Below are 13,190 nucleotides of genomic sequence, written 5' to 3'. Positions count from 1 at the left end.
TCATTTTAGGGCGTACATGAAGAGAGGGAGGGAGATGGAAGTAGAAGGAGACCCATATTTTTATACAATATTACCTAATTGCAATCACATTCATTGAAACGATATTTGGAACCATAGTGGGGAGAAAGCACGATTTTAAGAAGAGGGGTTATTGAAAGTCAGGCTTCTTTCGTCCAAAGAATTTGTAAGCCTTTGTACCAAATTAAAGCTCTCTCATAGCGATCTGGTCCAGGGCTGGCTTCCAAGAGACCTCCGGTTATCTGAAGGTTCCAGAGCAGCCTTCTCCGCCTCCACCCCCACTCCGTACCCCCTTCTCTTCTAGCTCGGGCTTTCAAGATTGTTCCTAAGCCTTGGGCCAAACATGAGCGTTTCAGCACATTCTGTGGTCAGGCAGGACCCTAAGTAAATCCCCGGGAATAAACAAGAGCAGCAAGTCACAAGTTGCTGGGAGGGAGGGGGGAGTGAAGGAGGGAAGGGGGGCGGTCGTGAACTTTGCCGCTGCAGGCGGGCCTGTCACTCCAGCTGACAGCAAGCACCTTCACCTTCAAGTTCCTTACCACGGCAGCACGCCCTGAGACAAAGTGCTGAGCTCGGAGGAAACGAACTCTAGCGCAGAGAAAGAAAAGAGAAGCGTGCGGAGTCGGCCTGCGAAGCACCTGCCCTCGCGGCCGCACCTCCAGGCCCTCGGCCGGGCCCGCGCTCGGGCTGCGGCCTCAGGAGAGGGGCGCACGCTACCTGGCGTCCGGCTCCTCCTCCGACTCGGCGGCCGTCTCGTCCTCCTCGTCCTCCTCATCCTCGTCGCTCTCCGGCCTTCGGGTCGCCTCCTCGTCCCCGTCGGAGCCGAAGGGGCTCTCCGCGGCGTGGTTGCTGTCGCTGCTCGCCATCGTGCCTCTGCCGGGCCGGAGCCGGAGCTGGAGCCGGAGCCGCCCGCGCGCGCCTGGTGTTCTCCCTCTGACTGCGCCTCTGGCCCCGGCCCGGCCTGGCCCTGCCCCGGCGCGCGGCTCGGGTTCCCGGCCCGGGGGGCGGGCTGGCCCCGCGACTTTAAATAGAAGGCGTCAAAGTTTCGCCATCGAGCTCCTGGGGCCCGGGCTCAGCTTCTCCTCTTCCCCCGCGTCTGCCAACTTCCCCCCGCCCCCCAGCCCTCCCCACCCTTTTAGGCGGATCCCAGGCGGCCCTTTGGGCCAGCAGCGATCATCACTCCGAGGGGGACAGGCTTCAGCTGCACCAGGTTGCTGAAAGGAGAAAAGGCACCCAGCCCCGCCTCTCTTAACGCAGTGTGGGTTTGGTAGGCCGTGTGTTTGGCACAGAACTTCTTGGTAAACCTTTCATCCCAACCAAATAACTACTCCTTCCTGAGCAGAGCCGTTGCTAGTTCAGGCACACTGCGAAGGGTCTAGCTTTCATTATCCCCTCACGATTCTGCGGTGGTACGTTTAACTGCAATGCTGGTTTTCTAGATCAGAAACCTGAGGCTCAGAAGAGCTTGGGAAGCTGGCTTGCTCAAGGTCTCCCGCCCAGTGTAAGTGATCCAGGGGGAAACAGCTAAGTCTGCCCTTTTCATAAGCCCAGTTTTGAACCGTTGTTCTTTCAGTATTGGCTCCTTTTATGTTTGCATATGAATTGTGTATTCTCTTACCCCGTGGCCCCTAGCCTGTTCAGTCGGGACATTATCTCCCCTAATATCTTTGAAGAGAAATAATTTTCCCCACTTTGGTCAACGTCTAAGTTTTGTCTGAAACTCAACCCAAACGCCCTAGACCTTTGGCTGGATCATGTCATGCCCATGCTTAAAACTCAGTGGCGTCCTTGTGCTCAAGGACGAAAGCTCAAACTCCTCGAGAAGATGAATGCTGGATAACAGCAGCCCACATCTGTCTGGTTTCTTCTTTAGAAGTCACGATTCTCAACATTTATTAAGCCACACCACTGTACCCTTATTTACACAGTTCCTTCTGCCTGAAAGGTTCTTCCCACCTTTATATACCTGGTGACTCACCATTCAAGATCACTACCTTTCTCTGAAATGCTCAGGTTAAATTCAATCCTATATCCAAATCATGTGTCTGTTTCCCTCTGTACGTTTCGTAAATTTGTTACTCATTTTTTTCCCCACCATCCCCATCTCTTAGGGGCCCAGAAGGAAGCAAAGTACTTAGCACATAGTAGATGCTTAATGAATATCCCCTGAAGAGAACAGGACCAGACCTGCTCAGTACATAGAACAGGTAGAGAGATCTTTATAATACATATTCTTCTTTTCATGAGGATGATTTTATGGCTAAAATAGACATTTATTTTTAATTACCACAAATTCTATTCACAGAGTTGTTAAATATGATGAACATAAGTTAGGTTGTATTCACCAGTTACACTAGATTATAGGTGTACATTAAGTCTGTGAGGAAAGAACTGCAGATAGTTCAGAATTATCAGCTGGTATGTGTGAGAAGGGAAGACACAAGAGTCCAGTCTTCCAGGGTTCACTAAACCAGGTTTAACATCAGCAATAATTATCCTAACATGAGCCAGGCTTTTCCAACTAGTAGTCCCAAATGACTGCTCACCTAGGACAAAAAGCATTCAATCCCAGTTGTGGGAATCTGTTAAACACTAATCAAAAGTATAGAAAGCCACTGTATATTCCTTGCATTTCACTCAACATTTCTTGGGAACACTAACTAAAGCCAACAAGATTTATTTGCAAAGATTCCAGTTCAAACCAACCCAAAACTTAGGCTGCAGTACAGATTGCACATTTTTAACTTCCTAACACTATTTTCTTAATGATACATGCAAATATATAGAAATGGCCAGATCAATACAAACAGAAAATAAAAAGAATGTATTATTCACCACACAAGTAAGTCAAACTGAAAATAATTTAAAAGTCTAAAAAATTTCCTCATATATTAACAGCCACTTATTTGACATATTTGTCTATCACAAGATACATAATTTTAGGTTTCAGTCTATTGACTTAGAAACGGGTACAAGTTTATTAACTTCTTTATGCATTTGTTGTAGCAAGATAGTTAAAAAGTAGCAGCAGTAAGATAGGGTTGACGGGGTATGGCACTGAGAGCTGAGAAAACAGTGGAAGAGTCCATACCATGGTAAATGCTAGGGCTTTCTTAGGAAATGTCCTAATACTATAAAGGCAGAACTCCCTACATACTTCCCCATCCCTGAGAGCTATACAGTATTACCACAGAGCATGAGGACTATTTTTTACTGTTTTTAATGATGCCCAGTCATCACCAAAATATTAACTATGTTCAATACATTCTAATAAAGAAGAGTTGCACAGTGTATATTTTAGGAAACTTTCCAAGAAAAAGAATTGATCTGTAAAGCTTAATTGCTTCAAAAGTGTGAAAACATCAGTAATCTAAAAAATTCACCTATGTGGAAAGCTTTATTCTAAATAATGTCAGGGAAATAGGGTGTTGATGTGCTTAGCTGGCTTAACCAAATATGATCTCCGTTCTGAGATTTTCTGTATAACTATCAAGCATAAAAATTAGATTCAGCTCAGTTCTAGATGATAACTACAGCCTCACCTCATAAGTAAAGCCTCACACAGAAAAAACCAACACATCAACAATTTCCATATATAAACTTTATTCCATTTGACATCATACAAAAATTTAAACTTAAAGAAGAAATGAAAATCTGCACCTTTACAAGTCAAAGAAAAGCAAAAGTATTAGCATTTGAATTGGTCTGCAAAAAACTCAAATACATTAGAGGTACAAACTGTGCTACAGCAGGTCTCAAAGAAGTTGTACACAGTCCTTCTGAAAAAGTTAAAATTGTTTTCAAGATTACTCTTCATATTTAAATGTACAGGCACTGACCAATTTACAAATATTTACATAAACCATAATCAATCTTAATAAACACTGTAGGTTTTTTTTTAGCAGCCACCACTACTTCTTCATATGGAAAAAAATACTAAAAAAGATATCTTTACAAACATTAAGCTTTTATTTATAATAATTTTGTCTTACCTAAAACATTTTATAGTGGCTTACTGCCTAAAAATTCCAGTTTAGATTACAATCCTACACTTGTACACAGACAAACTCTGATACTGTCAATAGGATATAATCTCAACTTTGATCTTTCAGTTTCTGTTGCTTCATGTTACAGGGAAAATAAAAGCAGGAAAACGTGAAATAAAGTAAAAGTGCACATTGCACTGAACTATCATAAAGCACAGGGGACTTCATGTTTTCAAAAATCTACGATGAACTAATTCTTTAAAACAACTTACTAACCTCTAAACAATACAGGGTGCTCATATTACTACAGTGCAAAATGTACTGTTTTCAACAAAAATTTAAAGCAATCTCAAGAGTACATCAAAAGCATGTGAGGTACTAATGAAATGCTAATATAGACACACCCAAAGCCTCAGTCTATCCCGGAGAGTCAAGTGAAGACTTAAGGCAATTGTCCAGTATTTCATGCCTCTGCAGTGATTTCAGTGAAATTACAGATTTCATTTTGTTTCAAGTAACCGAATAACTGGCTTGAATCTTCACTTTACCAGAACAGATGGGCAACAAACTATATACTGTACGTTATATTTAAGTATGTGTCAATCAGTCCCTTTCCAAAATTCCACACATCTCTTCAGTATTAGCATGTGGTATAATTAATTGAAGTTATATCAAAAACCTTTTATTTGTTCAGATAATTCCCCCAAAAATATTTTATCTGATCTCTTGAAAATCCATGCCATAATATTACGAATCAATGTAAACATTTTCAAAAATACATCTTTAAATCAAAGGGTTTTATTAGGAAATGTCATAATAAAATATGCAATCTTTATATAAGTATGTCCTCTTAAAAATAAAACATGAAAACAAAAACAGTTAAAAAGAAACCATGATGGAGGTAAACAAAATGCATTATGGTGTTACTATTGTTCTTTATTTCTCAGAAGAATTTATTAAGATATAGAAGCCAGTTATCTTTTCAGGATAGCAGCTCTTAAAGGTAGTATACTGTTCAAATCTCTTTTGTTTTTCAATCTGTGCCATGACTGGGAGAAAAAGAAAAAAATAATTCTTAAAACATAAAATATAAGTGGAACAAAAGACTGAAAAGAGAGTTACTAGAATGTTAACAGTGGTTCTCTCTAGGAGGTAAAATTTGGGGTGATTTTGTGTGTGTGTGTGTGTGTGTGTGTGTGTGTGTGTGTGTGTGTATGTGTTTTTATCTCCCAAGTTTTTAATATAGTAAATGTCTTTTTTCTGCTGTCAGAAAAGAAAATGTTATTTAAAAACCCTATACCTGTGTGGTTCCAATTTATTAATAAAGAAAGGGACAGACACATAGGTGGTACAAAAAGATACAAATGACAATATTAACATTTACTCACAGATTTAAATAATTTCCTCTAAAATAGCAAAGTAATTAAGACAAAACCTTTGGAGTTTGAGAGAGTGTGAGATTACTTCAATTATTTGGTTGACTAGTTTGCATCGATAAGCTTTTCCAATTAAAAATAGTACTACAAAGCAGAGAGTAAATCTCTAATAAACCACTTTTATGTGCTTCAGAAAAAGAAGAGCACACAGAACTTATCAAAAAGAAAAAAACAAATTCTTATTCACAGGCTACAGACTTGGCTCACTACTCGGTGACTGCATATCTGGTTTATTCCTACTTCAGTTGTTCAACTGACTAAAAGTATTGGTTTTATAGCTGAACAATCCTAAATGAAAGTTCAGGCATCAAGAAAAACCACAATGTAGCAATGCTGTTTTTGAATTCTCAGTTTAATCTGATGGACCTAAATATTTCCTTTTGGATATTTGTTTTGCCTTGAAGAATTCTATTAATTTTAAATTTTCTATTCTGGTTGATAAAAAGAGGACCTAATGTGAAAGACAGCTTGTAATATGACATACTTACATTTTTAATTATCATCAAAATAAAGTCTACTTGTATGTCTAATGAAAAAGTATTCCTCTAAAACGACCTTCACAGTTTGCTGATCTTTTTTTCTTTAATGAGGCATTCTCTCCTATCTGTCTCATAGTATATATTTACATCAATGTGTTTTTACACAGTACTTCGAACTCCTTGAGGAAAGAAACCACACCTAGCAAAATCACCGATGAATAAATTCATATTATGGACTAAAGAGTGAAGGAATAAACAGTATTTTATATATATATATCTCTGAGGTTTATATATAATGTGTGTGTACACAAATATACACATTGATTTTTTTAATTTCTCAAAATATAAACAAAGATAAAATGGTGCTCGAATTCCTTGTTACAATGGGGTATACAGAAGAAAAATCATAGAACAAACATTAGCTTTCTTCTAAAGCTATAGTAGTTCCTTGATATTTCAAGGATAGAAAGGGGTCTGTTAGGTTTTATTCACTCATTTTGATGCTTACTTCCATGAAAATGAAAGCCATGTAAATGAACAAAGAGTTCAATTTCTCTGTAGGAAAAGTGTATCTAGCAAGTCATGAATTCTCTATTGTGCTACATTAACAGCTTCATAACACAGGAACCATGGCTACTCTGTCCTATTAGATTTTTTTTTTTCATTTTCAAAGCATACTAGTCCACTAAGGTTTCTAGAGTTAATCTCATACACTGCTTACCTTTAAAAATTGATCCTTGATCATGTCAAATTTCTGCTTTTCATGCACAGCTCTGGCCGTATTTGTTCCATCAAAAGGTTCTAGAGTGTCAAATGCACATATAAACAAGAAATTATTAAAATGAGAATTTTGGTTTCTTTATTAGGTTGAACTATATGAAAGAGCCAATATTTGACAGTTTTTAACCTATGAAATAGCAAGTGCACATTGTGAATCCTAATTAGATATCTGCATAAGAAATTTTTATATACCTGTGAACCATCTAATAAGGTAGACAGAATTCAAGTGACAGGACAAGTAAAAACAAAGTCATCAGCATAGGTATGTTTTAAGTCTAAGTTATAAAAATAAGATTTCTGAAGAATGACAAAGGGTCAAAGACCTATCCCCTACCCTCAGAGAACTAAAAATAAAGAACAAAGAATTATCAAAAGGAATAAAACACTATACACAAAAAAGGTGGTCAATGTCAAATATCACAGAAAGGTAATTTTAAATTTAATTTAAAAGACCACTGATTTATCCAGCAGAGGAAAGGTCAATACCTTTGAAACTAGAAGTTTAATACTCATAAGGATGGAAAACAGTACAAAGTTATGGTGTGAGTGGACGGTTTAAAGGTTTAGAAAAAGATACAGTGAGAACAGTAATTTGTAGGGGAAATTTAGCAGTGAAAGAAGAGAAACAGGAGAGCAAGTATAGAAGACAGGAAGAACACAAAGGAAAGGTGTGTGTGTGTGTGTGTGTCTCCAATGTTACCTTCCACATATTCACCTCCACCCCACTAACCCTTCCCCCACAAGATAAGAGAGAAGAGTCCATATGTAGTGATAAGGAAACTGTCTATATGAGAGGATAAGGAAATTGAGGATACCAGTGAGAAAAGGAAGATAACTAAAGGCATTAGAAATGAGATGGGATAGCCGAAATAATGCCAGGAGTAGGTAAAAATTACTAGTTTAAGAATTCTGGCACTGAAAAAGGAAAAAAAAAAAAAAAAAAAAAAAAAACCACAAAAACTAATTACAAGAGCCAGTACCAATCAAGAGCATTTTTCAACGATGAGAAGACGTATGTATGCTCTAAAGCTGAAAGAAAATGACTAAAGAGAAAGAGAATCAAGTGGCTAGAAAGAAGAAATGGAACAGAGGGGAAAGACCTGGAAAAAGTGTGGGAGAATAGGAAATCTGATGAAGAGGTTAACTCTAGATTTGTCATATAATCTAAGCAGGCCCATAATTTTAAAACACTCCTTTTGTATGTACATTTTTTGATTGTCTAGAAAGGCTATTTTTAAAAGGAGTTTATTGTCACAGTACAAGCATACCTTGTTTTATTGCACTTCACTTTATTGTGCTTCACAGATACTGTGTTTTTTGTGGCAACCCTGTGAACAAGTCTACTGGTGGCATTTTTCCAACAGCATTTGCTCACTTTGTTGTCTCTGTCACATTTTGGCAATTCTCACAATATTTCAAACTTTTTATCATTATACTTGTTATAGCGATCTGTGATCAGTGCTCTTTGATGTTGCTATTGGAATTTTTAGGGGGCACCACGACCACACCCATATAGGAAGGCAAACTTTGTAAATGCTGTGTGTGTTCTGACTGCTCCACCAACTGGCCATTGCCCTGTCTCTCTCCCTTTCCTTGGGCCTTCCTATTTTCCCTGAGACACATCAATATTGAACTCAGGCCAAAAAATAACCCCATGATGGCCTCAAAGTATTCAAGTGAAGTGAAAGAAAGAGTCACACAGTTTTCACTTTAAATCAAAAGCTAGAAATGATTAAGTTTGGTGAAGAAGGCATGCTGAACACCAAGACAGGCCAAAAGCTAAGCCTCTTGGAATGAACGCGAAGTTGTGAATGCAAAGAAGTTCTTGAAGGAAATGAAAAGAGCCATTCCTGTGAACATATGAACATGAAAGTCAAAGTCTTACTGCTGATACGGAAAAAATTTTAGTGGTCTGGACAGAAGACCAAATAGCCACAACATTCTCTTAAGCCAAAATCTAATTCAGAATAAGGCCCTAACTCTCTCCAATTCTACGAAGCCTGAGAGAGGTGAGAAAGCTGCAGAAGAGAAGTCTGAAGCTAGGACAGGTTTGTTCATGAGGTTTAAGGAAAGAAGCCACCTCCATAACATAAAAGTGCAAGGTGAAGGAGCAAGCGCTGATGTGGAAGCCACAGAAATGTATTCAGAAGATGTAGCTAAGATAATTCGTGAAGATGCCTACCGTAAACAACAGATTTTCCAAGTAAATGAAACAGCCTTATACTGGAAGAAGATGCCATCTAGGATTTTCATAACTAGAAAGAAGTCAATGCCTGGCTTCAAAGCTTAAGGATAAGAGGACTCTCCTGTCGGGGGCTAATGTAGCTGATAACTTTAAGTTGAAGCCAATGTTCATTTACCATTCTGAAAATCCTAGGGCCCTTAAGAATTATGTTAAATCTACTATGCCTGTGTTCTATAAATGGAGCAACAAAGCCTAGATCGCAGCACATCTGTCTACAACAGTTTACTAAATTATTTTAAGCCACCTTTTAAGACATACTATTCAGAAAAAAAAAATTCCTTTCAAAATATGACTGCTTATTGACAATGTACCTGGTCACCCAAGAGTGCTGATGAAGATGTAAAAAAAATTGTTGTTTTCACGTCTGCTAACACAACATCCATTCTGCAGCCCAGGGATCAAGAAGTGATTTCGACTTTCAAGTTTCATTATTTAAGAAATATATTTTGTAAGGCTATAAGACAGTGATTCCTATATGGATCTTGGCAAAGTCCACTGAAAAACTTTCTGGAAAGGATTCACCATTCTACATGCCAGTAAGGACATTTGTGATTCATGGGAAGAGGTGAAAATATCAGCATTAATGGGACTTTGTAAGAAGCTGATTCCAGCCCTCATGAATGACTTTGAGAGGTTCAAGACTTCAGTGGAAAAAGTAACTGCAGATGTGGAAAGAGTGAGAGAAGTAGAATTAAAAGTGGAGCCTGAACACTGTTGTCAGTGCAGAGCCTGCGTCAGATCCTCTGTCCCCCTTTCTCTGCTCTCTCCCACTTGCGCTCTCAAAAATAAACATTAAAAAAAGAAGAAGTGAAGTCTGAAGACGTGAATGACTTTTGCCACAATCTCATGATAAAACCTGAATGGATAAGGACTTGCTCTTATAGACGAGCAAAAAAAAAAATGGTTTCTTCAGATGGAATTTACTCCTGGTGAAGATGCTGAAATGTCATCAAAGGATTTAATGTTACATAAACTTAGTTGAAAAAAAGAGCAGGGTTTGAAAGGACTGACTCCAATTTTCAAAGAAATACTGTGAGTAAAATGCTCTCACATGCTATAGAGAAATCATTTGTGAAAAGAAGTCAATCAACGCAGCAAACTTGACTGTCTCATTTTAAGAAATTGCCACAGCCACCTCAATCTTCAGCAATCAGCATCCTGATTAGTCAGTAGCCATCAACATCAAGACAAGATCCTCCACCAGCATAAAGATTATGACTTGCTGAAATCTCAGACAATGGTTAGCATTTTTTAGCAACAGTCTTTTTAAATTAAGGTATGTACATTTTTCTTTCTTTTTTTTTAATATCTTATTTATTTTGAGAGAGAGCATGAACGGGCAAGGGGCAGAGAGAGGGAGACAGAGAATCCCAGGCAGGCCTGTACTGTCAGCATGGAGCCTGATGTGGAGCTCAAACTTAAAATCCATGAGATCAGGACCTGAGCCGAAATCAAGAGCCGGACGCTTGACTGAGCCACCCTGTATACTGTTCTTTTAGACGTAATACTATTCACACCTCATAGACTACAATATAGGGTAAACGTAACTTTCATATGACCAGGAAACCAAAAACTTCATTTGACTCACTTTATTGTGATATTTGCTTTATTGCGGTGGTCTGGAACTGAACCCACAATATATCCGAGGAACGCCTGTGCTTTTTTTTAAAAATAGAGTAATGCCTTATGCCAAGCTACCGGATCACATCACACACAGCACTTCACAACAGTTTTTAATATTCAAAAGAACACAAGTAACTAAAATAATACACACCCACTATGCAATTTAACCAACCACCAAAGCAGGAAATTAAATTTCATATTCAAAGACGCTTAAGATGTTGCATATAATCCAAGAATAAAATATTCTAAATTTGATGTTTTCCTACAAACACTGCACTTAACACTTAACACATTCGTTTTTACCTCAAGATTTACAAAAGTCTTCAACTTGGAATCTGTGAGAGTAATTTTGCCTCTTGAAGTCAATTTCCCACCAACTCAAAGAAATATTCAACAACATGTAAATTAATTTTAGAGAACAGATTATCTTCAGAGCATTCGATTTTTAAAGTAAAATAAATACTATTCATAAAAACCTAGCTTGCCTTAAGTATCGATATTTTAGCTATAAAAGAACTCATTTTATCTCAGTATAAGAATCATCACATGAAGATAATATTTTCTTCCACCTCAAGTCATGAAATTAAATTTCAATCACCTACAAGCAGGAGGGATGAATAAAAGACTGCTCAAATATTACCAACTGGAAGATTAAACGCCTAAATTCGTATTTACTATTTTTTACAGCTAAAGAATTAATTTTTTAAAATTCAATGAAAACACTCAGCCATAAAAAAGAATGAAATCTTGTCATTTGCAACAACGTGGATGGAGCTAGAGAGTATTAAGCTAAGTGAAGTAAGTCAGAGAAAGACAAATGCCATATGATTTCACTTATATGTGGAATTTAAGAAACAAAACAAACAAACAGAGGGGGAAAAAGGGAGGCAAACCAAAAAACACACTCTTAACTACAGAGAACAAACTGATGGCTACCATAGGGGAGGAGAGTGGGGGGATGGATTAAATAGGTGATGAGGATTAAGGAGGGCACTTGTGATGGGCACTACATGGTGTATGTAAGTACTGAATCACTAAATTCTACACTTAAAGCTAATATTACACTGTATGTTAACTGGAATTTAAATAAAAAGTTGGAAGAAAAAAAAGAAAATTTTATAACTAAAAGACTTGTAAGCCAGAATATGAATGTATTAATTTTAACTGAAATACAAACTGAAATTATTCAAGTAATTCTCTCAGTACCATGGTGATAACTGGGTGGTAAAGTAGTAGTTGTGGGAAAGCTACCTTCGACACAGATGTATTTATTTCTCCATTCAATACCATCAGGCCTGGGAATGGCTTTGGCTTCACGAACTGAAATCATTTGACTGTTCCAGCTAAAAGAAGAAAAATATCGTGTTAACTATTTGCTTAATTTTCATTTTATTAGGTTTATCATATTTAACAGTGAGTCCCATTCTGATTTTCTCACAGAATACTGAAACTTGCCTCCACCCTCAGCACCACAATCCCTATTTCCCCTTCTCCTTTTTTCTCCATAGCACTTATATTCTAACAATTTGCTTATTTATTATGTTACTGTTTATTGTGTGTCTCTCCCAAGCCGAATGAAAGCTCCAAGATAATTTATGTATTTTTTTCACTGTTCGAATATTGTTTAGTACAAAGTAAACATTCAATACATATTTACTGAATAAGTGAATATGAAAAATAAGAAAATATAAGCAGAAAATATAAAAATTATGTTCATTGTTAGCACCTCAGGAAGGATTTCTTATTAAGACATGTAATCGCACATTGTTTTCAGATATCATTAAATAATCTTGTTTAGTGCATGTCCATTTATATGATTTGGGAGAAAATTTTGCAATTTTCCAATAGAAGCCAGTAGGTGCTGTTTTAGGAAAAATTAATACTCTATGAAAACATATTGTTATTGCTGTATATCAGATGTAGCTATTAACAGTAAAGTTATATTCAAATAAAACAATTTTATCAGCATGTCGAAAGGTAAACTGACCAATCTGTCTGTAGTAGGTACTAACCTTACATTCTGGTTTTGTTTGGTTTTTTTATTTCTTTATAATAGTTCTGCACAAGTATGATTTTCGTTTTCTCTAAAATGTATGACAATTCACCTTGTATACAAGATAAAAATAAGTTTGGAAAATAGGTGAAATCTTTTTTTTTTTTTCAGCCATATTTAGTTCTGTTCACCATTTCAGTAAGAATAGAAAGACCAAGTTTTGGGACCTTCCATCTCCAACATTTATCTACTCGTCCTCTATTTATCAGACAAAGAATTTCTAAGAATATAATCATGGGTCCAATATGGCATTTGTTTCTGGAAAACTGATCCATCTCTATGTTAAATATGCAAGAAAACATTGCACCTTGTGAAGTTGGATAATTGAATAGGATCCTTGAAGTATGATTTTCTATTTTTTCTTATCAGGAATACTAGAAATACTTAGCAAAGACAGCTTTTAAATTAAGAATACGTATCAGAATTTATGCTTTTTAAAAACTAGGTAGGTTATCAAAGAGAAATACTTAGTATTAATTACAGTAACATGTTTTAGATCTGTCATGTACAGTAGCTCCATTAGTAGAAACTCCAAACAGAAAAGAACTACAATGCTCTGTTGGTCCAGGT

General features: G+C 37.2%; 2 protein-coding genes across 3 annotated transcripts in view; both read right to left on the bottom strand.

Annotated features, from left to right (window-relative positions):
- CMYA5 (cardiomyopathy associated 5) overlaps positions 1–1,069 on the bottom strand; it is a 91,488-nt gene extending 90,419 nt beyond the window's left edge. The window contains exon 1 of the mRNA XM_042942114.1: positions 736–1,069. Coding sequence (XP_042798048.1) covers positions 736–884 — 149 coding nt within the window. The 5' untranslated portion in view covers positions 885–1,069. The remainder of the gene's footprint in view (positions 1–735) is intronic.
- Positions 1,070–3,604: 2,535 nt separating this feature from the next.
- The window catches only part of TENT2 (terminal nucleotidyltransferase 2), a 71,411-nt gene continuing 61,825 nt past the window's right edge, over positions 3,605–13,190 (bottom strand). For both annotated transcript variants that reach the window (XM_042942083.1, XM_042942092.1), the window contains exons 14-16: positions 11,819–11,910; positions 6,641–6,720; positions 3,605–5,053 (exon numbers count right to left, since the gene is read on the bottom strand). In XM_042942083.1, coding sequence (XP_042798017.1) covers positions 4,979–5,053; positions 6,641–6,720; positions 11,819–11,910 — 247 coding nt within the window. In that variant the 3' untranslated portion in view covers positions 3,605–4,978. The remainder of the gene's footprint in view (positions 5,054–6,640; positions 6,721–11,818; positions 11,911–13,190) is intronic.

Source organism: Panthera leo, chromosome A1 (genome assembly GCF_018350215.1).
Source record: "Panthera leo isolate Ple1 chromosome A1, P.leo_Ple1_pat1.1, whole genome shotgun sequence".
In the NCBI taxonomy this organism is placed as follows: Eukaryota; Metazoa; Chordata; class Mammalia; order Carnivora; family Felidae; genus Panthera; species Panthera leo.
This window is presented reverse-complemented; position numbering and strand designations above follow the sequence as displayed.